Genomic DNA, 23,004 nt, shown 5'->3' with positions numbered 1-23,004 from the left:
ATAATAAATTATAATTAATACTACGTAATTAATATTCAAATGATATAATAATCCTTAACTAATACATTAATAATGTAATAATTAAATGACGAAGTAATATTTAAAAAATACTTAACTTGCATTTGAATAGCTAAAAAGTAAACGCGAAGACTGATTTATTTCTATAGATGGATCCCCCTTTTCATCATATATCGTACAGAAAGAAAATGGTTTAATTGCCATATTCAATTCAAAGAATTAAAGATAGGGGTAATAAAACTTCCGGGGAACTCATCTTGACTGCCGGCAAACTCTCATATTTCCACCTCCACTTCCTAACATTAGGTAAGGATTACTTCAGAATCCATTATATTTCACACACCAGTAGCAAACAGAGACTTATTGAACAAGTTTAAAACTCAATATTACTTGAGATTATTTATCCAACACATATATCACACGCGGGCAATTTAAAGAGGTCAAGACTCCATTCATTAAAGATGATGTTTTATTTGGAGGAATTATTTGTTTGTCTAATATTAATGATTATTGATGATGTTTTAGGTTGATTTTTTTTAATTTTTTTTTTTTTTTTTTTTTGTTTGAACTAATTACTACATATCGACAAACACCTTGAAAATCCGTGTTGGTTTGTGGATTGCAGAAAGGCATCGGAAGATACGGTCTGCGCAGGAGAAAATGTACTGACTCATTTGAGAAACAACGCGAAGCTCATAATTGAAAAGTGTTACTTCTACCAAATCCTTAGCATGAGTTCATCAGAAGATATTCTTGTTGCTTTACGGAACGTAAAGTCTCATGACGTGGTGGATATTTTGAGGCCAAAAATTGCTAAGTTTCATATCCCACTTAAGGACATCGAATCCGCTACCAACAAATTTTCGGATGGTAGTCTCATCAATAAAGGTAGTATTTCTGATGTTCACAAAGGAAAACTCAGCTCTAAAGAAGAAATCGATGTTTGTATAAGGAGGTTTCATTCTTCATCGGGGCTACAATATTTTGAGTTTCTGAAAGAGGTTGCCACACTTTCTTGTCTAAATCATAGAAATATCTTGTCTTTTGTTGGGTTTTGTGATGACGAAGGTAAGATGATGATGGTTTTCAAATATGAAAGTAATGGAAGTCTGGATAAATATCTAAGTGATCCAAACCTCACATGGTCCCAAAGATTGAAAATATGTCTAGGTGTCGCACGTGCATTAAGAGACATTCATAAGGATATGGAACGCTGTTTAGATGGTGGCTATCATCATGATATCAAGAGTTCTAAAATCTTGTTGGATAAAGATTGGGAAGCTAAATTATTTTGTTTTGGATTTCATACAGGATATGATGTTGTCTTTCGTTCACCATCTTGCTACAAAGATCCATCAGGGTGGACGGCCCATATGTCTGATGTTTACTCATTGGGTGTAATATTGTTTGAAGTTCTCTTACAGAGGAAAGCACAAATGGGAGATACGAGTAATAAATATCTTGTTTCAGACGCTACACGTCTTTATGAAGAGGGAAAACTGGAGGATATGATCAATCCTGATCTGAGGAAACAAATGCACCCACTATCAATTCCCATTTTCTCACAAATAGCTTATGATTGTGTCAAGAAACGCTCCACTATGGATGTGATTGTGGAAAGACTTCGGGATGCATCTGACCTAATTTCAATACATGAAACACTTGTAAGAGAAATGCTTTAGATAATATTTAACATTTCTTTCTTTCAGAATGACATGAATAATATTGCTCATCAATCTAATTAATTACTTGACATGAACGAATTTGGAAAACAATGGAAGTACGTGGTCGAGGTTCGGTTTATAATATTTTTTTTAACAATAAAATAAGTTTCAATTGTTCTTTTTAAAGATGCCGGTTTGATTATGGTTCACTTACCCAAACCAAAAACTTATTTACAACAACTCGATCTAGCTGTAACTAATAGCTCGATTTGTAACTAAGAGGCCGGTTTCAAATATTAGTTTTCTTAATATTTATGGTTTGATTATGGTCACTTACAAGCTGGAGTGGCTCATTATGTGAGTTTGATTTAGCTCTCTTGTGATGGGCCTTAGGTAGTTTGGGGGTTTGCCGGTATTTTAACCTTATGGAGCCCACAACTTCTTGGTTGATTTAATTGGCTTCTTTTACGTTGGGCCAATAACAAATATAAAGAGATTACTCTAAGTCAAAAATGCAAAACGTTCTTATGATGTTAACCTAAACAATAATTATACATATGTCCGGAACATCAAGCTTATAAAAAGGTTATATCCATTCAGCGTGTCTCAATCCAATTGATAAACTAAACGAATTCATTCTAACAAATTCATTTTTAGCAGTGATATAATAAACAAATTTAACTCAAGAGGTTGCTTCATTGTATATCTTTGCTAACTTTAATTTATACCCTCTGACGTACTCTCATGTTGTCATTACATGACACAATGTTTCAGGAGAAAGATTATGCATACTTGAAGATTCCACTTAGTGGTATAATGTTGGACACCGAGAACTTTGCCTCAAAATACTTCATCAGTTCAAACAAGGATTATATGGTGTACCAAGCAGACCTAAACCATTTTGATATTAAAATTGATGAAGGGAATAGTGAAGGTGAATTTCATAAGATATGTGGCCCAGTAACTATAATACGCAACATCAGTAAAAACTACAAACGAGTAGTAAAAGAGTTCACTGCAGAGATTATAATGCTTGCGAGGTGTCGTAAGCATCCAAATATAGTGTCTCTTATTGGATTTTGTTGGGAAAGTTGTGAGATGATTCTTATATTTGAATCATGCGCTATTTATAAAAGAACTCTTGCTGATCATCTCAGCGAAAAAACCAATCTTAATTGGAAGCAACGAATACAAATCGGCCTTGATATTGCACAAGGATTGGAGTACTACTTACACAACAATATGGAGGGTGTTGGACCAAGAAAATTACATCAAGGCATTCAGAGCACACATATTCTGTTGGATGAAAAGTGGAATGCTAAGATAGCTACCTTTAGGTTCGTATACTACACAAATGAGTACTTACATGAAAACTATGTCCAGTATCTGAAACAAATTTACTCATATGGAATAGTTTTATTTGAGATCCTATTTGGGAAGTTGGCCAAAGATCCAAATTACACAATGGAAAATAAGAAGGGGCTTGCACCCATTGCACGAAGATGCTTTAAAAAGGGAACACTAAAGAATATGGTAGATCCTAATATAACGAACGAAGTTCGTGAGTACAGTAATGTGAAAGGACCAGATCCACGTTCTTTGGAAGCATATGTAAATATCGCACGCCAATGTTTGTCAGAAACTAAAGCCGAGCGTCCAACACTAGAAGTCATCATCAAGTCCCTTAATAGCGCATTAACTTTTCAAGTAAGTCCAGTACTAATGTTTGGAGAATTTATCCTATTGTTTTCTAGAATTTCTGAACCTCTTCAATGAGAATTAACAACGTATAAACGAAACTAAATTATTAAAAAACTTACTAATTATCATCTTTGATAGCATATAATATAGTATACAACACTATTCGCTTTCCTTAACACATGCACAATGTACATTGAATGCAGGAAGAAACTTCCTTGAAGCATACAACGTTTGAACTTAGCGACATAAAGACGGCCACCAATGGTTTTACTGAAACACTTATTGGAACAGGCGGATATGGAGAGGTGTACAGAGCAGAACTCAACTTTTCTGATAAAACAGAGTGTAGAAAACGCACCGTAGCTATAAAATGCATTCCGAGGACAGAAAGTGAGCTACTGAATTCAGGGTTCATTAACGAACTTGATATAATTCGTATATGTGAGCATCGCCACATAATCTCTCTTCTTGGATTTTGCTTTGAAGATTCTGATCGATACATTCTTGTTACCGAGTATTCCGTTAACGGAAGTCTCGATGACTATTTGACAACAGGCAAACTGAGTAAGCTTTCATGGAAGCAACGTTTAAGGATGTGCCTTGATATTGCGTACGGACTAAATTACCTTCACACACCTAATGGCGACAAGAAATGTATAATACACCGTGATATCAAAAGTGCGAATATTTTGTTGGGTGAGAATTTGGAGGTCAAGATTGCTGATTTTGGGCTCTCGATATTTCACCCTAAGAATCACCCGTCCAGCACCATCAACACAAAACATGTCGCAGGCACACTTACGTATATAGATCCAGAATATGAGGAAGGTAAGTTGAAAATAGAATCAGATATATACTCGTTTGGAGTTGTTTTATTTGAAATCCTATCAGGAAAGGTAGCCTATCATCCAATTTACAAGAAAGAAAATGGGAATGGGATCGCACCTATCGCACGAGTGCGCTCCAAAGATGGGGAGTTGATGAAACTAGTAGATTTTACAATCATGGAAGAAGCTCACGAACTTAGTTCTACAACAAAAATAGGACCAAGTCAAGATTCTATCAATCAATTTTTTGAGGTCGCATGTAAATGTGTGGCAGAAGCTCAAGTCGATCGTCCAAAAATGAAAGAAGTCATCGACGGACTTAAGAAAGCATTATATTTTCAAGTAAGTCCATATTTCATAAGTACAACATCTTTTCATTTCATAGCATCTTTGATACAAGGAAATTGTTTAAAAAGCAACATACTTTTGGTTAATACTCACACTTTGTCCCAAAAAACACACAATTAAAACAAACATATTTAAACTACTTAGGGGATGTTTGGATTTGCGTTTTGAAAATTGATTATGTCTTTTAAATAATTATAATTAAATAATCAGCTGTAACAAAACGCAATTTTGATAAATGGTGTTTGAATTTGATTACTAAAATGGACATTTTTTTGAAGTTATAAAATTAAGATTTATTGTATATTTTTTATGATTATTACCAAGCTATTATACAATATATATAGCTTTAAAATATAGTAATATATCAAAATATATATATATATATATATATATATATATATATATATATATATATATATATATATATATATATATATATATATATATATATATATATATATATATATATATATATAGTAATATATCAATATGTGTACATGTAAATGTATATCGTAACATATTATATTACTCTGTATTATTTTTAATTAATAAAAATACTCCCTATATACGTCGGATATATCGAAATGTAACTATATTTGTTTCATGCACCACAAAAGTCTTATCATTGAATTGTCACCGACAGTGACGATATACAGTGGCGGCGCTTGAACATTATGGTTGAAGGGGCCCAATTTTTTCTAATATGTGTTATATTTTTAACAAGAAAAACGCTAACTTTGTTGAATAAAATTGCATATTTTATATGCATTTTAGGTGACAATACCGATTCTAATTGTACATTATCAAAGTTAACTTCTTAAATTTTAGCTTTAAAATTGATTTTAAGGTAAAAATGCCCAAAAGATATGAAAGAATGAAGTAGATTGTTGATGAAAACAAAATCTGCGCACCATCACCAATTTCGTCATATCTTCTTCATACGGACTCCGATTTAGTTGATTTAAAAGCTTAAACGTCCGTAACTTAAAGGGCTACAAAATAATATTACTTAATGAAACTTTTGGAGGGGCGAGGGCCCCCTCCTACACCTAATAAGCTCCGTTCCTGACAATATATTGTCTGACAAGTTGCCAAGAAAGATAAATAAATAGTAAAAAAAGAAAGAAAGAAAAGGGAAGTACGCGAAGATTTGAAATAGCAAGTCTAAAAAATAAAAGTAACAAGGTATGGTATCTATATTATCGTTGACAATAATATACTTATACTGTATCTATAAAAGTACGGGATATTACGGAGTAGAGTATATGTAGGGGTAGACTACTAAAATAAGATGATGAAATATCTATAATTTCTATTAAAATTTTATAATAATAATATCATTACTAGGCTAATTCTTTTGTTAAAAAAAATTAAAAAATAAAAGAAAAAAATCTAAACATAATAGGTGATGTCATTAATCTAAATAATTTTGAATTAAAATTAAATATTATTAATTGATTATTATTATTAAATCCTATTAATATTTATTTATTTATTAGAATTAAATAATTTTGAATTATTTTAATTAATTATTTTGAATTGAGTACGAGAAAGTTTAAAAGCTAGGTAGAAGGAAACCAATTTTAAATTTGTATTTTAATTTACACTTTTAAAATAAAATGACAACCAATATTATCTCTTATGATTGGATGTAGATTGTTTAATACACATTTTAGGTGTTTGATGAAATGCCCATTTGACGAGTTTTTTAGTCGGACTTTGTGGTTCAACGGGTTATTAAACTAAATGACTTTAGAATTTACATTTACTTAATACGTAAAACGTATCATTAAACTGTTTCGTTTAAACTAACCCGTGATTCCACGGATCATTTCACTATTTATAGTTTCTAATAAAATCCTATAATGATGATGTCATTATTAGGCTAATTTTTGTTTAAAAAAATCAAAAAACGAAAGAAAAAAATTTAACCGTGGTGGGTGATGTCATTAAATCTGTAGTTTTTATTAATAATTATTTTAATTATTATAATTAAATCTGTAGTTTCTATTAAATCTTATTAATTATTTTGAATTATTTTAATTAATTATTCTGAATTGGGTACGGGAAGGTATAAAAGTTAGGCAGAAGGAAATAAATTCTAAATTTTTATTTTAATTTACACTTTTAAAATAAAATGACAACCAATATTATCTCTTATGATTGGATGTAGATTGTTTAATATGCATTTTAAGTCTTTGATGAAATGTTCAGTTGGCGAGTTTCTTAGTCCGACTTTGTGGTTCCACGAGTCATTAAACTAATTGACATTAGCGTTTACGTTCACTTAATACCTAAAACATATTATTAAAATATTTCGTTTAAACAAACACGTAGTTCAACCAGTCATTTCACTAATTTTATTGAGAATTACTCTTTCTCTGCAGTACCTCCTTCCTTCTTGATTTTCACGACTTGGAGCTCAAAAAATGCATAAAATTGATTTTACCATTTATTTGCCAAACACTTAATTTTTAATTATTTACTACTTATAAACGCAATAATAAAAAATTCAAACTCCAATCGCAAAGTCAAACACCCCTTACTTTTTTTAAATCAGTGTAAAATAACATTTTTACCCTCAGTGGTGATTTCGGGATTAAAACTATGATGTCCTGAATTTTGTTTCTAGCACTAATTATATTTGAATGTTAATTTAGTGGTTATTTACCTTAAAAAAAAACTATAAATTCGAAAAATATATGTGGTCTGAGCAGTTATATTTAACGGTGTTTTATACGATTTAAAAGGAGAACTATAAATTCAAAAAATATATGAAGTCATGTAGTTAAATATAGTGGTGTTGTATATAATTTAAAAGCTATTTACTACATGAAAATTTAAAATTAATGGTGTCTCATAACCCCATAGGCTACCCTTAACCAAGTTGATTTAAGATTCTTTTCATTTTATAATTCAAAATAGTGGACTGGATAACCCGAAAAAGAAACATAAAGAAACATGATCTATTATAAATTGGGAGGAGGGAGTATTACGGTATTAGACTAACTACGTCTACTATTTTTGTTGAAAAAGTCACACTATCATGAGATTTGATTAGGTACCTCTATGTACCATTATTTTCTATTACAAAAGCCTTTCAACTATTAAGCGGGTAATATTGGTGGTAGTATGGTAAAACTCTGACCCTTCAATGTGGAGGTTAATGGTTCGATTCCTTGCACCTACAAAGTTATTCTCCCTCATGGCCACGGATGTTCGCCTGCAATGACTCCGGGCTGCTCGCAAAACGGGTAGTTGCTCTGGAATATTAATCAGTTAAAAAAAAATGTTGGATACCCAAGTTACAAAAAAAAAAAAAAAAAAAAAAAAAAAAAAAAAAAAAAACCATTAAGCGGGTGGGTTTTTAATACAGAATTCACTCAACTGTCAAGGGGTGTTTGTAACTTTTGGATAATTATAATCAGGATTTTTTAAACACCTTTTTTGTGAATGGTGTGTCGATTAGGGATGGCAATGGATACCCGATCCAGTGGATATTCATCCGATCCACCCGATTATTCGTGGATATGGACGATCTAAATGGATATGGATGTGGATGAAAAAATTTCATCCATGGATAAACCCGCTTTCACCCGAAATAACTAAATATATAAATTTTTCACTCAAATTAGTATCATTTATGTAGTGATATTTCATTAATTATATTCATATTCATCTTTCTTTATATTTTTTCTAAAAATATAACTTTTTTCTTATATTTTGTTTTGTTTAAATAATCAAATGTATTTATCGTACTTTGGTGGTTCAAATGTGATTCCATGTAACTAAAAATAAGCAACTTACATGTCGATATCTTTACACGTTTAATAGGTTATCTATTGAATATTTATTATATAGATTAGTAAAATGTAACTTTGGGTCGCATAAACTATTAAAAATATTACTTTTGATCGTATATAGTGAACCACCGCTTATAATTGTTAAAAATAAAATAAATTTAAACGGATATGGATAATTATCCATTAACCCGCTTCACCCGACGGATATGGATATGGATGGATGAAAAGTAAAAAAAATAAATGGATATGGATATGGATACGACCTCACCCGATCCATATCCGATCCATTGCCATCCCTAGTGTCGATATGATTGTGCTTTTATAATGTAAAAGTCTAATAATTATTTATTATTAACACTTTATATTATTTTATTTTATTTTTAACAGCTAAAAATGGAGTTTTTGATCGTTTTCTCAATGCAAAAACGACAAAAGTTGCAGCCCCTTTTCACACTCGAAATTTTCATTTTTCCCCCCTCAACTTTATTCAACTTACAAAATTACACCAAATTTCAGGGGTTTAAAGTGTAAATACTCTCATTTAAAATAAAAACTCCATCCAAACGCTTCTACGGCACGTATCTTCCTCCTCGCTCCGAGTTAAATTTCACCGACCACACCGTTAAACCCGAAATATTTTTATGAACCAAACGAAACTAACTACGTTCGAAACGAACACTTTTTAAAAAACGCTAAACACAACGACAGCCCGTATCTTCCCGCTCGCCGCGAGTTAAATTTTTCCGACAGCAACGTCAGACTCGAAATAATTTTATGAAGAAAATGATACTAATTACGTTGGAAACGAACAATTTTTAAAAAACGCTAAACACAACGACAACCCGTATCTTCCTGCTCGTTAAATTTTTTCGCCAGCACCGTCAGGCTCGAAATAATTTTATCAACAAAACGAAACTAACTACGTTTGAAATGAACAAATTTTAAAAAACACTAAAGACGACGACACTAACAACGACGCATAACACATGGGCCGTCTTCTCTTCCGTAAATAAAACTACGTTAAATATGAATATGCCGGCCGAAAGCCCCCACCGCATCGCGTGGGCCGAACTAGTTTTAACTATTTAGAAATATCATCCATCCCCTCATTAAATCTTTCTCATATTATACCAGACATATGTTTGCATATACGCCCCTCAACCTCTATAAATTAACCCAATTAGGCAAACATCCAAAATCTGCGCACACAAAATAACAAGAGCAATATGCAATTTAAGAAGATGGGACAATAACAACCATAACGGCCAAGAATATATATAAAAAAAACCAACAAACGATCCCTAGCAAGACGCTAAGGGATGATTACAACGGCATAGAAAGCCATAAGTTCCAATTTGAAACTAAATGACTCCTATGTTTAATCCAACGAAAAGTAAGTAATCTAATAACATCAAACAAACTACTAAGATTACAAAATGGTTCGTTAAAAACAACACCGTTACGAAATCGCCATAAAGCCCATAACGAAGAACACATGATAGCCACGATCCGACTTTGACACGAAGTAGAAAAATGAACCCCCTGTATCCAATCTAAAAAAGAATCCCATGAAGTAAAACAAGGCATGTTACAATCTAACCAAACCCTGATTTTGCGCCAAAGATTTCTCGCCACCGAACAACCAAAAAATAAATGATCCCGTGTTTCGACCCCATTAGAACATAAAGGACACACAATAGAATTAATGTCTATACCTTTCGCGGATAGGTTCCAACGAACGGCTAGAGCATCAAGTCTAAAACGCCACAAAAAAACGTTAACTTTCCTAGGCAAGAACTTGAACCATGTAGTAGAAACGCCAGAACCTGGGAGCTTGCATCGATCTATAAAATCTATCGCCATTTTAACCGTGTAAAAACCATCATTACTCAAAGTACACAACCAAAGATCATCGCGGTCCGTAAGAATAAAATCATTCAAACTACTACGAAGATCATTGACGAATTCGATATTTCGGCTTCCAATCGATTCTCTAGACCAAATGAATTGCCAATCGCCATTATTGTATTTATCAGCAATGCTATCATCTTTACCCAAATCCAAATGATAAATACGATTAAATTGATTGGCTAAAGTTATATTACCACACCACACATCGTGCCAAAAACTAGTGTTGCGACCATTACCAATATCCATCTTAAAAATATCTGAAGGTAACAAACTGTCCCTCGTTGCTTTGGAACAAGCTAAGATGATATTTCCCCACGTACTAGAGCAATTAGACGTGGGACTTAGAACATTATTACCATAAATAGAAATAATTACCTTACCCCACAAATCATCCGAATTGGAAATAAAACGCCACCTCCATTTGTTAATCAAAGCTAAATTAAAAGCTTTTAAACTTCCAACATTGAGACCACCTTTGTCAAATGGAGCTAGGACTTTATCCCACTTAATCCAAAATAATTTCTTAGACTCACCGTTACCACCCCAAAAAAAATTTGCTCGAATAGATTCAATCTTTTTTAAAATCGTTTCTGGACATTTGAATAAAGACATATAGTAAATGGCGATGCTACCCAAAACAGATTTCACTAAAGTCAGACGACCACCTGCAGAAATGAGACTTGCTTTCCAAGAAGATAATCTACAGCGGAACTTATCGACCAACGAATCCCAACTAGATTTTAATTTCATATTTAAACCAATAGGAATCCCAAGATAATTCGCCGGAAACGTACCAACTCTAGAACCTGTAGCATTAGCAAAAGAAATTACCTCGCTATCAAGAACACCGATGCCGAAAAGATGCTATTTGGAAACATTTATCCGGAGGCCCGAAACCAAAAAGAATATCTCTAGGATAACGAGGATTCTTTTTAATTCTAGCAAACACCAATCAGCGATTATAATAACATCGTCCGCATAGAAAAAATGAGAAAATTTCATATTATCGTTACCGATGCTAATTCCATGAATAAAGTTACTTTCCATGGCACGTTGGAAAGCTAAGTGAAGACCTTCCATAACAATAAGGAACAAGAACGGACTGAGCGGGTCTCCTTGTCTTAAGCCACGTTTAATAGTAAACTCACGAGTCGGGCTTCCATTAATAAGAACTGACGTTTTGGCCGATTCAAGACACCCTCTGATCCAAGCACACCATTTTTGCCCGAAGCCCAAAGAATCTAGCATGAAATAGAGGAATTCCCAATTAACAGAGTCGTATGCTTTCTCGAAATCAACCTTGAATAACAATTTTCGTTGTTTATTATTTTTCACCCAAGTTAAAATCTCACTTAGAATTAGCGGACCATCCAGAATCTGACGACCTGTGATAAACGCAGATTGCACGGGACTAATAACTTTATCAATGACAAACAGAAGCCGGTTCGTAAGAATCTTAGAAATAATCTTGTAGAAAAAACCCACCAAAGAAATAGGCCGAAAATCATTAATAAGAACAGGGTTTTTTACCTTCGGAATAAGAGAAATAAAAGCCGATTTAGCACCCTGAGGCATAGAAAAAGTAGAAAAAAACAAACGGATGTCTCTACACATATCGACTTTAAATAAATCCCAATATGTCTTTAAGAATCGAAAAGAAATCCTATCCGGCCCAGGCGCCTTGGAACTCCCGCAATTCCAAATCGCGTCTTTAATTTCTAAATCGTCCACATCTCTTTCTAGAAAACCAGCCTCCTTCCTAGACAGTTTATATCGAGGAACAATGTTGGAAAATTCAGCCCCTGTATTAACAACATCGAATTTATCTTGAAAAAAGTCGAAGAACTTCTGTTTAATAGTGGTAGGATTATCAACCCAATTGCCATCAATCATAAGACCCTGAATCTGTTGACAACTACGTTTGTGCTTAAGAGAACAATGAAAAAACTTCGAGTTTTCATCACCCTCTACGTCCCATTTTATTCTAGCTTTTTGAATAGCGTCTAAATCTTTTAGAATCAACAAATCATGCCTTTCATTGAAAAGAGAATTACGCCTCGAAACAACATCAGAAGGATTAATACCAGAATCAATGATGGCATCAAGATCAACAATCTGTTTCGCAATATCATTAACACGACCTGCCTCTTTGACACGGGTGTCGAAAGCCCACTGTTTAAGACAAGCCTTCATACCACGCATTTTAGAAACAATATCAGAATGGCCAGCAGCAATAACAGATTCCCACGACTTTAACACCACAGAATCGAAATCGGAACGTTTAAACCAAGAATCAAAAATCTTGAAATAAGTCGGGCCAAAGTCAATCTTATCTTGGAAAAGCAGAATAGGCGCATGGTCCGAGTATCCACGGGGAAGAACCAAACCTTTTAAATCATCTACAACATTAAAAATATTGTTAGAAATAAAGAATCTATCAAGTTTGCTAAGTTTGGTACCGTCTTTGGTGCGCCAAGTGAAGTGAAGACCACCGAGAAACATTTCATATAACTCATTTGCCTCAATAAAATCATTGAAACAACGAGCATCTTGAGAATAAAACTCTGAACCGCATCTATCGCCCGGAACTCTGACCGCATTCCAATCCCCCATACAAATATAATTGCCCGGATTGGCCGTCATAAACGAAGAAAGAATCTCCCATAATAACATTTTATCCGTTAAGGATTGCGGGGCGTAAACATTAACCATAAACACATCTACATTCTCCCGAATCCAAGTACCTTTAACTATCACATAGTTAACGTCACACCAAATTTGACTTCTAATGAACGCATTCGGATCCCATAACGAGATGATACCACCAGAAAATCCACGAGCCAAACTTAAAGCAAAATCAAAATTGGGATTTCCCCAAAAAGACTTTAAACGAAACAATTGTAAACGAGACAATTTAGATTCTTGAATGCAAAGAAATTGAACTTTCATCGACACACACAACTCGCGAATCCATCTCCGTTTCTCAAAATCTTTTGACCCGCAACTATTAATGGACATGATCTTCATTTAAAACCGTTAGACACACGTTCTCGATTCAACATATTGGTACAACCTTTCAATTTGTAACCAAGTAATTCACCAATACCAAAAATATCATCACTTGACTCCATACCCTTAGCCCCAAACTCATGATTCAAAACAGTAAACGGCGTATGGCAATTAATCGAACTTCCTGAAACCATATTTAGTCTTTTATTGTTATGCTCTTCAGTATAACCTGGCGGATATGAGTTACTAGAACCCGAACCTGAATAAAAAGAATAAACATGGTCTTCGTTAACGCTTTTAGAGGCAGAACTGTGAGCCCTTTCCCGTGTCGCTTCATGTGGCTCAACATTTACTTTAGGCTTATCGGCTACTGAGTCAAACTCCACCCCGTCGAATTCCTTTAGGTGATCAAACTTACTCCCGATTTCAACATAATGAAAATTTTCCGACTGGTTACTACATAACTCGTCACCTTCATCACTCACATCGTCTTTAGATTCAGAAACAATGGTAGAATCTATATCAAAAGCCCATGTACCTACTTCATGAACATAAACTTCAACATCCTTCCCATTAATACCAACAGTAGCAGGCGATGAAATAGCTCGTTTCTCCTTAGTAGCAATACACATACAAGTTGAAGATAAAGGTAACTTACAATTTGATTCGAAGAATAGGAAACGACCAAAAAGAGCTGCCACTTTCTTGGATGCATTCGTTTCCCACGCACACGTAGGTAAACCTGACACCTCAATCCAAACGATCCTATTATCAACAACGAAATCGTCTGAAGCGTCCTTTATACAAGAAAAAACTGATAACAAATTTGAATTACTCCTGAAGTCATTAAACGTGGATACGGTTTCAAACTTAATCCATACCCAATACCCTCCAATGTATTGAATTTTAAAGTCAGAGAAACCCTCGGTAATTAACATTTGATATAAAGTATAAAGAGTACCTATTTCTTTGACTTTAACCATCACCACCATATCTTCCTTTTTTAAAGAAATCAAATCATCAACTTCAATTACTATCTTCTTCAGCGGCAGAAAAGGATCAGAAATTTTAGAAGCATATGAGGGACCTTTAGAAACAGAGTTCAATATCACAGGGTCGGTATCTCTCACCGGTGATGTCGGAACAGTATGTTGCACAGGAGTCTTCAACGAGGAAACAATGGTCGGAACAGCTGCCTGCCTATGTGTCTTCAACGTAGGCGCAATGTTGACCCGTTTGTTACTAGGGCTATCGAATTTAGAAGCTTCCACGAACAAGTGAAAGGTACCCATCCACACATCTGCAAGCCTATTTTCCATAGCTAACATATGTTTAACCCCCATAAATCGAATAAATGCAAAACGTTTACCCGACTTAGCACGTTTCTTAGCAATATACACGTCAACAAGATAACCGTATGTATCGAAGACTTTCCTTAACGCATCTGAATCAGCATGATCAGGGAAGTTAGTCACAAAGAAAGATTGTAAATCTTTCACCGATCGCTTCGAATCAACCTTGTATGTTGTTTTTTTGTTGCGTCTTTCTTTAGCAGACCAACCGTTGTTAAGAGATACGAATCTAGTATTCCCAACCATGGTGATCGGCGTTTGATCCCGCCTAGAATCACCAGAAGATGGCTGAAAAGAAGATGTTCAGATCAGTGTGAACACGATCTGAATTGAAGAACACTGTAGCGAGAGAGAGAAAATTACACAGTGAAGTCTATGATATGATATATCTTGTTTCCAACACATATTTTATGACATCACCCACCATGCTTAGATTTTTTTTTTTCTTTTTGATTTTTTCTTAACAAAGAAATTAGCTTAATAATGACATCATCATTTTAGCAATATAATAGAAACTATATAGATGTTGTATAAAAAGGTTAGATGATTTTTTAATGGAGTAATGCCGAGTGTATATCATATATGCTTAAATGTATATATCTTTTTCTCTCAATTTACACAAGTTGTTTTTATAAAGGGCAAATCCACACACCCAATTACAAATATTCTGCCACCACACCGCTGAACTATTGGCCTTTGTTTTAATATTATATGTAGCAAATAATAATGAATTTGTTAGAGTTATGTTTAGACATATACTAAAGACACATGCTTCACAGATATTATTATTATTATTGTTATTATTATTATTGTTATTGTTATTATATTATCTAGAGCAGGTAAATATCTCATGATTCACTGATAAAATGTTTCATATTCACAGGAAAACCGCAAAGACACGCTGGAAATGTCACCTGAAGACATAAGATTGGAGGGGAAACACTTGAGTAATACCAACTGCAATATAGAAAAGGGATACGGAATGTACATTGGAGAAGTTCAATACGATAATGAAACTAAGCCCGTTATTGTAAAGCGGATGATCAGATTTGGTCAAAAACCACGTGGCAATTGGAAAGAGTTTGAAATTCCTTTCAAGTATAAACATGAAAATGTCATCGGTCTCATAGGCTATTGTAAGAAAAAGAATGAAAACTTGAAAGTGACTGAAAACTTCATTGTTTATGAGTATGCACTTAACGGAAGTCTCCATAGGCACTTGGGCAATGCTACGCTTACATAGATCAAAAGACTTAAGATAGGCATTGATATCGCCAATGGTTTGAAATTCCTTCATGGAACCCATGAAGAACAAGATATTGTGATACATAGAGACCTAAAAAGTTCCAATATCCTTCTAACCGGAGATTGGAAAGCAAAGGTTTGTGGATTTGATATGTCCATAACATATCCAAATAATCAGAACATTGATTACGATAACGATGGAATTGGAGGCTCTCCTGGCTATTGTGACCCGTTGTATTCCGAAACACATATCTTAACAACAAAATCTGATATTTACTCTTTGGGTGTGATCTTATTTGAGCTTTTGTGTGGGACATTGGCCTACACAGATCGCCGCTACTTTTTAGCCACTTTGGTTAAAGGCCAGTATGATGTAGAGAGACCGGATGTGTTTGAGCGTATAAAAGAACAAATTGAATCGGAGTCATTGGTTACATTTACAACGATTGCCTTTAAATGCTTACATGATGACAGAGAAGAACCACCAACAGCATCAATGGTGGTAGTACAACTTCAACAAGCATTGGAATTCCAGGTAAGTTATCACAATCTTACAAAACTTAGTCTTTATATCAAAACAGAATTTTACGTATTTTATTGAATACACTCTGTTTTTGTATGGCAACAATACCATATACCGAGTCATAGCTCTTCTATCTATAATTTTATATGTATAATACAATACAATATTTATATGGTTTCACACCCAAAAAAGAATAGTAATATATTGAAATGAAAACGGAAAGGGGACCAATAAATTTAGATATACAGTGTGGAAGTCTTATAATTAATAATGTAATCAAATATGCAGGAGGCTTATGAGAACGCTCAACACAGTCAAATGGATCACACCCCCACATCATCCCATCACGAGCCAGCTAGCTCGACTACTGTTTGTGACACCCCTCAACAAACAACATCACCTGCATTATATCTTCTTCCACGGCGAGAGAACCACGTCCACATCAATCAAAGTGAGGGATATGTTGCATCCTTACATGACCGGCTGGACGCACATGAAGCCACCATTACCAACTTAGTTAACAGATTGGACGCACGAGAAGCCACCATTACCACCTTAGTTAACAGATTGGACGCGCGAGATGCCACCATTACCACCTTAGTTAAGAGGGTGGACAAGCAGGAAACAGTTATTGCTATGTTATTGGCGGCTGTTGAGATGCGTCAGGTAATACTTTGTTATTAAGAAGTTGATTATTTATATTTATATGTTACTATGTTATTAATATGTTGTTGATTAAGCTATTTAGTGTTTCAATACGTATATGTCATCTATTTTCAGGGCATCCATATTGAAGATGAAAGGTACGTATCTGATACCTAACCAGCTATAACGTGCAAGCTCTCATCTCCCCGAATGTTACATCGTAGTATGAAAGAGCAGTCATGTGGCAGAGTGATTTTACCCTCATATATTATACAGACACAACGGAAACAACTGGGGAAGAAAGTTATAGTCGCCGATGATGAGGAGCAACCGGTGAAGTTGGGTGGCGATAATGAGCCGACGGTTGATCCTGTTTGTAGCTATGGTGATTGATTAGATAATACTTTGTTAATAAGATGGTAATACTTGTTGTTTAAGGTATTAAGTGTCTTAGGGTATGAGGGTCTCACGTAGTTTCAGTAGTTCTCCCACTTCCAGGATGAATTCTCCCGTTGCAACTTTAGAAATCTCTATAAGAACGGCATGTAAGGGATGTAAAAATTGGGTTTTTGAATAAGACACTTTTTCAATTTGTTTTGCATTTTTTTCATGTCGTAAAAGTTTGAAGAACGGGAGTCGTGAAGTTCTTTATCAAGTTACTTTTCAGCGTTGCGTTTTGAAATTTGACGGCGATTTAGATAATTCGAATTAGATAATCATTAGATTACTTTCTGAGGGAATAAACCTAAAGGAAGTGAGTGTGCTGATCTAAAAGCTAACATGTAATTTTTAATACCCTTCACTAACAGTTAGAGATGTCCATAAATTGGAGTGCACAATATCAAAGGTTTTAGAAACAGTAGAATCTAAATGATGAAATGATAACTTAAATTTTCCTAATTGACATGCGTGACATAAAGTACTAGTCTTAGGCTTATTACAATGAAAGAAATCATGGGAGATTAAAGTGTTTAAAACTTGATCACGAGGGTGACCTAAACGGTTGTGCCAAAGGGGTTCGATGCAAGTAAAATAGTTTTGAACATTTGAGAAGGAGTAAGTGGGTAAAGGTCACCATCACTGTCACATCTAATGTAACGACCTGACTTTTTCGACTTGCATTCGTATATGTGTAGTATATTTTATGTGCATATATACTTCTGTCATCTTGACTATTTTCTGAAGATACGACTTATTTAGAAATAATTCGCGATATTTCAGAAACGCGTATTAGCTTGAATAACCTACTTTAATTTACTTTCGAATGAATTCGATCGTTAAGGTCACTAGCCGGAAGGACTTAAATATTTGGATGACTTACATTTTTCTTTAATAATAACTGAATTATTATTATTATTTTTATTTATTATTTATTAATAATAAATATTTAATTAATTATTATTTTAATAGAAATTAATTAATTACTTGTGTACACTAGCTCACTACTTGGACTTAGCATTTTATTTGGACTAGAAGTATTATTTATTTTATGGTCCAACCTAAATAAATTAGTGGGCTAGATGGAACTTGGCTAACCCATTAAAATTAAGCATTTTAAACATAAAGTAACTCACCAACCAAAAAGCAAAAGTTGCCACTACATTAGTAGTTGATTTTCAACATTCTTGTCCATTCACCAACACAAAAAATCCACCTTATCCTCCCTTAAACATTCGGCCAACATCACCACTCTCATTATCTTCATCATTTTTCAAGTTTTGAATTTTGCTCTAAGGACGTTTTAGCTCTAGTTTCAATCCTTTTCAATTTCTTAAAAAGCTTGTAAGTTTTCTTGCTTTTTCATGCTTATCTTCACTCTATCTTATACTTTTTGATTTCATATTCATCATCATCTAAGATCTAAGCTTTATAGCTTATGGTCTCATGCATCTTGTTTAGATCTAAGCTTTATAGCTTATGGTCTCATGAATCTTTGTTAGATCTAAGATTTTTATCTTATGGTCTCTTAAAACATGAAGATCTAACCATCTAGCTTAAAGATCCATGAAAAACTTGTTATTGTTTTGTAAATGGAAGAAAGATGCAATCTTTAGCACTTTAGTTGCAAAAGGTAGTAGCTTTCATCTACAAGTAACCTTTTTATGATTTTTATGGTGATAAAAATCAAGTCTTTAACACTTACATGTGCTAAAGATGCATAAATATGATATATGAACATAAAGTTTCAGTCTTTATCATCTAAATGTGATAAAGGAGCAAACTTGAACATAAAGCTTGAGTCTTTATCATCTAAATGTGATAAAGGAGAAAACTTGAACATAAAGCTTGAGTCTTTATCATCTAAATATGATAAAGGTGCAACCTTTGCACACTTAGAAACTTGAAACGCTAAAAAGGTTGAAGCTTTCCTACTCCTATATAGTAAAGATGCAATTTTGTTGAACGTAGAAGTTTTGATTACTTTAAAGGTTGAAGCTTTATTACTTCCATGTAATAAAGATGCAAACTTTGTCAACGTGAGAGCTTTGGACACCAAAAAGGGGTGAATCTATATTGCTTACATGCAATAAAAGTGCACCTTACTTGAGTTGGAAAGTGTCTAAACGTTCATAACAACTCGATCAGCCCATTCTGATCAAAACAACACACCTGGAGGTTCAAGAAGTTTAAGATTTGGATTTCTCAGGTTGTGTAGATGATTTTTCATATAGGCCTCATTGAAATCGATTGCACGATTTGTGAAATACGCCTCCGACAAATCACTATGTTTTTCTTACGACGTGCTGAAAATTCTGATCCGCTCACGGTTTGGCCGACGCCACGATCAAACAACATTAAGTTGGGGTCTGATTTTTGGATAGCGGCAAGAGGACTCACAAACGGAGCCTTGGCCACTGACCCCGCATCATTTTCTTACTTATAGAGGAAACAACAGCTATCCAAAGTTGAGTATTAAAAACTGACTTCTTTTTGAAATATAAAATTTAGTTTTCCTTAGAGTATGATGATGATGATGATGTATGTATGTATGACTTGAACAAATTATAAACTCATTAGATAAGATTATTGACTAAGTGACTATAACTTCGGTTGAGGATACGTTGGACTGACACCTTACTTACTTGTTACTTGATATCGTGATTGTGCACTCAAGGTGAGATATTGTTCCCATTTTAAACTTCTAAACTATTTGGGACTGAGAATACATGCGCTGTTTTACGTTTTACATACTAGACACGAGTAATAAAACTATATATGTGGGGTTATGCACGAAATTCCCTTTAGCTTGGTAACGGTTAATTATTGGTTTTCTAACCGATAAGCGTGAATCTTAGATATGGATCCATAGGGTTTGACAACCCCACTCTGGCTAGTCATGCTAGCAGTTAATGGGTGTTTAATACTTCGTAGACATTATACACTTGCCAGTGTACACATTAGGGGGTGACTTTAAGACGTTAAGTTTAGTTACCAGGTGCCCATCATACATATGCTTTTATACTATTTTCGAATACTGAAATCTCGTGGTCTACCTTACTTTATTGTTTGGAATAAAACTTTATATCACCAACATTCGTGTTGACTTTTAAGCATGTTTTATTTTCAGGTACTTAGCTGTTTGCTTCCACTGTGTTAGAGGTCTGCATATTTGGAGTCGCAGATTTTTAAAACTTTTACTTGCATTCAATAAATTAAAACTGTACTTCTATACTTTGTTTATGACTTGATTTTTGAGTCACGTATTGCTTATGTCAATTTCTATTCGTAGAAGCTTGCTACTTATGTCGAATTTCTATTTCGGGAAACCTTATTGTAATGAATGCAAGTTTTGGTCAAAATGTCTCATATAGAGGGCGTAGACCATAATTTTAGACCTGGTTGATGTCTCGGGCCATAGTGGATTTGGACGGGTCGTCACAGATGGTATCAGAGCAAAGGTTGTAGGAAATTGGGCTGCATTAGTATGTCAGAATTGAGTCAACTAGGATGCATTAATATGTCTGATCTACAACTCAGCCGTTTAACAATTGATACTACAACATGCTATTTGTCATCTGCTATTGGTACTACTGCATGCTATTGTCAACTGCTATTAGTATTATTGTATGCTACTATTTCCTGTTATCGACTACGTAATACTGTTGCATGACACTACTATCCCTTATAGTTTTATGTGTTGCTATTAGTCTTACTGACTCAGAAAAACTTATTTTCCCGGTTCAGATGTTGGACGTACCACCCACTCACATCATAGACTTGGATACCGAGTTCGATGAGACGATCGCATCCCCACCCTCTATAAGGTCACTGACCGCACCACCCCCTCAGACTATTCAGAAAGTTCGTCATCTGATGAGAGCAGAGAGGAGGATCCCGAAGAGGAGCCTGTACCACCACCCTCTACCCCGCCAAAGAAGCGTTACCGGTACGATGGTACTGTGATTCCCGGAGTAAACGGGGGCAAGCCGTTCATGAATGAGCAAGGATAGCTAGTTAGGAACACCGCCCGTAAGCAGGTTGTGCCAATACCACCCGATCCATTGGTGGTTAAGGTCGCCCGTAAGGCACCATCTACTTCCGACACTACTCCTACACCACCTGCACCACCTACGCCTCCTACCATCGAGGAGGTGATGAGGGAAATGCGTATCCTACCATCCCGAGTGACTGAGCTCGAGGATCCCTGATGGACATCATTTATCCTCCTTCTCCATAGGACCTATGTAGTAATTCGCACTTTGTATTTCCAATAGTAATTTCATGATTTCACCTAAGTATTGTACGGAAACTTATGGATTTGTATGCGACTTTTTCTTTCTTGTTATGTATGGCATCTAATGTTATTTGAATAAATTTGCACGACGTTTTCTTTAAGATATTATATGATTGTATTATGATATCGGTCTCTAACTTTCCATGCTTAATTAACAAGTTATTTGATAATTGATTACCATAAAATTACAACATTATTATTATTGGATGATGAATTTTAACTTGAGTCGAAATTTTTGTTTGAAAGATCAATGACAATGAGAAGAGCTGCAGGCACAAACACAAATTTGAGAGGAACTCCTACGGCTGCTCAGATCGAGGAAATGGTGATTACCCATGTGAATGCGGCTTTGGCTAACGCCGATCTTGTACTGAATCCCGTGGCCAACCAGAATGCTTGAACCGGGTGTTCCTACAAGGAATTCCTTAGTTGAAAATCGCAGTCCTTCAGCGAAATGGAAGGACCAGTCGGGCTGACGAGATGGTTCGAGAAGTTGGAAGCAGTATTTTGAGTTAGCAACTGCCCTGACGCGCAAAGGGTTAAGTACGCATCGTGCACGCTGACAGATGGTGCTCTAACGTGGTGGAACACGTTCGCCCAAGCTCAAGGAATTAATGAAGCATATGCAATACCATGGGATGAGTTCAAGCAAATAATGATAGAGGAATACTGCTCTAGGACTGAGATTCAGAAGATGGAGACATAATTTTAGGAGTTAAAGGTGTCAGGAACTGCCCTTGCTTGTTATAATCAGAGATTCTTCGAGTTGGCCTTAATGTTCCCAATAATGGTTACTCCTGCATACAAACGTATGGAGCGGTATGTATGGGGACTTCCCAAGGAAATTCAAGAGAATGCCACCTCTTCAAAACTAAAGACTATTCCGGAAGCAATGCGCATGGCGCAGACTTGATGGATCAGGTCACCCGCCGAGAGCCGGAGAAGGTGCAATCAGGGACTGAAATAAGTGATGGGAAGTACAAATGGGATGGAAATAAGGGTAGAGGTACTGATCAGAATCCAACAAAGAGGCATGAGAACTTTAGGGGAAACAATGAAGGGATGAACATTAACCCAAAATACAACGGTACCATTCCTCAGTGCAAGAGGTGCTATAAGCTTCATACTGGTATTGAAACGTGGTGTGCGAGAAGTGTAAGATAAGGGGACACATTGGCAAGGACTGTAGGGTTAACACTCCAGCTGTGGGAGAAAACATGAAT

General features: G+C 34.9%; 2 protein-coding genes across 4 annotated transcripts; both read left to right on the top strand.

Moving 5' to 3' along the window:
- The first annotated feature begins 196 nt into the window (after nt 1-196).
- Nucleotides 197-16,017, top strand: LOC139843565 (uncharacterized). 3 transcript variants are annotated; one of them, XM_071833676.1, is made up of 6 exons: nt 197-324; nt 644-1,682; nt 2,457-3,389; nt 3,587-3,824; nt 3,939-4,552; nt 15,517-16,017. In XM_071833676.1, exons 2-6 carry the CDS (start codon nt 750-752, stop codon nt 15,874-15,876), a joined length of 3,078 nt encoding a protein of 1,025 aa, XP_071689777.1. In that variant the 5' UTR covers nt 197-324; nt 644-749; the 3' UTR covers nt 15,877-16,017. The 3 variants fall into 3 exon arrangements, with proteins under 3 accessions (XP_071689777.1, XP_071689775.1, XP_071689776.1); XM_071833674.1 differs by having other exon boundaries at nt 3,587-4,552; XM_071833675.1 differs by lacking the exon at nt 197-324 and adding an exon at nt 387-457 and having other exon boundaries at nt 3,587-4,552.
- LOC139843566 (uncharacterized) lies at nt 15,886-17,676 on the top strand. The gene is made up of 3 exons (XM_071833677.1): nt 15,886-16,413; nt 16,690-17,067; nt 17,182-17,676. The coding sequence occupies exons 1-3, from the start codon at nt 16,030-16,032 to the stop codon at nt 17,221-17,223; spliced, it is 804 nt and encodes a 267-aa protein (XP_071689778.1). The 5' UTR covers nt 15,886-16,029; the 3' UTR covers nt 17,224-17,676.
- The last annotated feature ends 5,328 nt before the right edge of the window (nt 17,677-23,004 follow it).

This window comes from Rutidosis leptorrhynchoides, chromosome 4 (assembly GCF_046630445.1).
Source record: "Rutidosis leptorrhynchoides isolate AG116_Rl617_1_P2 chromosome 4, CSIRO_AGI_Rlap_v1, whole genome shotgun sequence".
Classification (NCBI taxonomy): Eukaryota; Viridiplantae; Streptophyta; class Magnoliopsida; order Asterales; family Asteraceae; genus Rutidosis; species Rutidosis leptorrhynchoides.
This window is presented reverse-complemented; position numbering and strand designations above follow the sequence as displayed.

Bases quoted from the DNA above. Each gene is read 5' to 3' on its own strand.
- LOC139843565 (XM_071833674.1), top strand. From the start codon at position 750: ATGAGTTCATCAGAAGATATTCTTGTTGCTTTACGGAACGTAAAGTCT. The intron at 1,683-2,456 runs GTAAGAGAAATG...ACAATGTTTCAG, and splicing joins TTTCAATACATGAAACACTT to GAGAAAGATTATGCATACTT. The intron at 4,553-15,516 runs GTAAGTCCATAT...TCATATTCACAG, and splicing joins AGAAAGCATTATATTTTCAA to GAAAACCGCAAAGACACGCT.
- LOC139843566 (XM_071833677.1), top strand. From the start codon at position 16,030: ATGTCCATAACATATCCAAATAATCAGAACATTGATTACGATAACGAT. The intron at 16,414-16,689 runs GTAAGTTATCAC...TCAAATATGCAG, and splicing joins AACAAGCATTGGAATTCCAG to GAGGCTTATGAGAACGCTCA. The intron at 17,068-17,181 runs GTAATACTTTGT...ATCTATTTTCAG, and splicing joins CGGCTGTTGAGATGCGTCAG to GGCATCCATATTGAAGATGA.